General features: G+C 56.2%; 1 protein-coding gene across 1 annotated transcript in view; it reads right to left on the bottom strand.

Moving 5' to 3' along the window:
- The window catches only part of KCNQ4 (potassium voltage-gated channel, KQT-like subfamily, member 4), a 42,304-nt gene that overhangs the window by 23,369 nt on the left and 15,851 nt on the right, over nucleotides 1-3,084 (bottom strand). Inside the window, exons 7-9 of the mRNA XM_010862810.1 lie at nucleotides 2,412-2,537; nucleotides 1,936-2,046; nucleotides 1,665-1,760 (exon numbers count right to left, since the gene is read on the bottom strand). Of these exons, the coding sequence (XP_010861112.1) occupies nucleotides 1,665-1,760; nucleotides 1,936-2,046; nucleotides 2,412-2,537 (333 nt within the window). The remainder of the gene's footprint in view (nucleotides 1-1,664; nucleotides 1,761-1,935; nucleotides 2,047-2,411; nucleotides 2,538-3,084) is intronic.

Below are 3,084 nucleotides of genomic sequence, written 5' to 3' on the forward strand. Positions count from 1 at the left end.
CTGAGCTGAGGGGTCAGAGCAGGAGAGGTGAGCTGTGCCAGTGTTCCTGGAACTATTGGTTTGGCCAAAAAGTTCGTTTGGGGTTTTCTGCACCATTGGCTGGGAACCCCAAATGAACTTTTTGGCCAGCCCGATATTTCTCGCAGGAGTTTCTCTTGCACAAGACTGTTACAGAGTCCCCAAAATTCAGAGCACTTGCCTCAGCCCATGTCCCTCGGGAATGCCTCAGACAGTGGGGGAAACAGCCCACATACTCCTGCTTTTTTCCTACCCCTCTGGGTGTTCCTTCTCTGCCTCCTTGACTGGCTCAGCTCTGCCCTCCCAGTCACTAAATGCTCAGGTTCCTTAAAGCTCAGCTTTAAGGAAAGAAACCATCTTTTCTTCTTTTCTCTGCCTGCTGGGCAAGCACCTCCATGCCCAGGGCTTCATTACCGTCTGCACACAAGGCCTAGCACATTACTCACCAGAGCTGCACACCACTACATCAGCTGCCTCCTCCACAGCCCCACCCACCCACCCAGGGCTCAGAGGCTCTGCAGACTCTTCACGTTCCAGCCAAACTCACTCTTCATGCCCCAAGTCTAGTCAGCCTTTAGTGAGGAGGGGCATCAACCCTCCAGTCAGGCAAGCCAGAAACTAGAAGTCACCCTGACATCTCCCTCTCCCTCACTCCTGATGCCACTAATTTCACCTCCTAAATATGCAGAATCTGCCCATTTCTTTCCATCTCATCTGTTGCTACCCTAGTCCAAGTCACCTGCCACCCCATCTCACCCAGACCATTGCTGGAGTCTCTTCTCTGGTCTCTCCACTCACACAGCTCACCCTCCAATCCACTCAATACTTTTCAAAACACAGATCTGATCATTAACACCCCTTCCTCCTGCTTCATACCTGTCAATGGATCCTCACTGTTCTTAGGAAAATGTTAAATTTCTCTCTCTGACCTCAGATCTGGGCCTCATCCACTGAGCCAAACCCTTCCACTGTACACTCCTACTTGAGCTTTCTGTTCCAGCCTCACTAGATTCTTTCCCGTTCATCAAACACACCTTGCTCCCTTTTACCACAGGACCTTTGCATATGCCATTCCCTTACCTCAAAGGCTCCCTCCTTCACCTCCTCACCTAGCTAACTACCCATCCTCCAGCTCTCTGCTCAAGTGTCAGTTTCCCAGGGCAGTTTCCCTTTGAGGTCAGATCAGGCCAAGCCCCAGCTAAATGCTCTTCAAAGAACCATTTCTTTCCTTCAAGGTGTTTTTCTTGGTTTCAGTTATAACATTCATTTGTGGAGATGCTGGTGGGATGAATTAAGGTGTTGGGAGTAGAACAGGCTTCCTGATGACTGCACTGCTGATGGGTGGCAGGACTGGGTCTCCCCCTGGGGCCTAGGATCTCTTGTCCAGTCTCTACTCCACTTCAGGCCGTGCAGAGCTGGGGCTGCAGCTGGGCAGTGGGCCAGCTCTGGCTAGCCATGAACTGGGCATGCATTAGAGGGAGAAGTTTCTGACAATCTTGGCCAGCCTCCTAGCTCTGTCCTTAACCTGGCATGTGGCTCCAGAAAATTCTCTCTGAGTGGAGTCATAGTTGTGAAGTGGTACACAAGGGTCAGCATACAGATCTGACACACCAGTTCAGTTCAGGGGCTTCCTGGGGCCCCTGTACCTGGATGAGGTTGGCTGCTGGCATCCTCCGCTTCTCAAAGTGCTTCTGTCGGTGCTGCTCCTGCACCTTCAGGGCAAAGCCAGAGCCGAGGATGCCCTAGGGCAATAGGCATGGTTGGAAGTGGGACGGCCAAAGGCTTTAAAGGTACCCCTACTGCTGCCCATCTGAGGTGTCTCCCCCACCCATGCAAATGCTGGACAGGGGCTTAGCAGGCTCTCTCCCCAGGACCCCCTCCCCTAGGCTGGGCCATCCTAAGTGAAGGGGGACTCACGGCAGGCAAGGCAAAGAAGGAGATGCCCAGTAAGGCGAAGCCAGCAGCCAGGACCCTGCCCAGCCACGTGTGTGGTGTCTTGTCACCATAACCGATGGTTGTCAGTGTAATCTGGGGACACAAACAAATTACCTGCAGGGCTGGTCAGGGGGTCCACCCACAGGAGATTCCTGGGGCACAGGGAGGTGGGAGCCTGATCATGAGGGGGGCCACCATGGTTGCCCACAGGAACTGGTCATTAGGACTTGTCACAGGGTCTGGTTCCTAGTCAATAGATTCTCCCCCTCCCCCTTGCTGATGGGGAGAGGGGTAGAGGTCACAAGGGCTTGATGTAGAGAATTAGATGGGGGCACAAGCTGGTCCACTGGGGGAAGCTGAGGGACAACACAAGGGCTGGTCACGGGATTTGGGGTCACAATGATCAGGCCAGGGAGGGTCCCAGGGAGAAGCGCGGCCCTGCACAGACCCTCACGCACCGTCCCCCACCAGAGCGAGTCGGCGTAGGAGGAGAAGTCGGAGTTGGCGTCCTTCTCGGCCAGATACACCAGGAAGGAGGCGAAGATGAGCACCAAGAACCCAATGTACCAGGCGGTGATCAGCTCCTGTGGGGGCAGCAAAGGATGAGACCACCCACCCGGCACAGGTGGGGAGGTTGACGGCTCCCAGAATGGCCTATGGGAGGTGTTCGGAACGGGGTAAGAGTACCCACCTCTCGGAAGTCCCTGGTGGCCGCTCTGCCGGCCTTTGTTTCTCAGTAACTCCCTTCCAGGAGACCCTGCCCGCCTTTCGGGCACAGCCAGGGCCTCACAGAACCTCAGAGCATGCCCCGCCCCGGCCCTGCCCTTGACCCTCCAGCTTCCAGGCTCAGCTCTTCGCCCACCTTGCACTGCCCCCCACTTTCAGGCTTCCATCCGACCTCACATCCGGTCCCACCGCAGCTCCACCCCCAGACCCCACTCCAGGTCACCACTTCGCTATTAAGCGTAGACCTCTAAACCCAAAAGCTTCTGCCCCTCAGGCCCCGCCTCCTGGCCCGGTCCCGAACGCCCCTGACCCCGCCCCTGCCCGGCCCCCCCCCAGCCCCGGTGGGCTCGCTGGCGCTGGATTCCTTCAATTCAGTTCAGTTCAGTCGCGCTGGGTCCCTGCTGC

The sequence above is a fragment of the Bison bison genome, unplaced genomic scaffold (genome assembly GCF_000754665.1).
Source record: "Bison bison bison isolate TAMUID 2011002044 unplaced genomic scaffold, Bison_UMD1.0 scf7180017864484, whole genome shotgun sequence".
NCBI classification, from domain to species: Eukaryota; Metazoa; Chordata; class Mammalia; order Artiodactyla; family Bovidae; genus Bison; species Bison bison.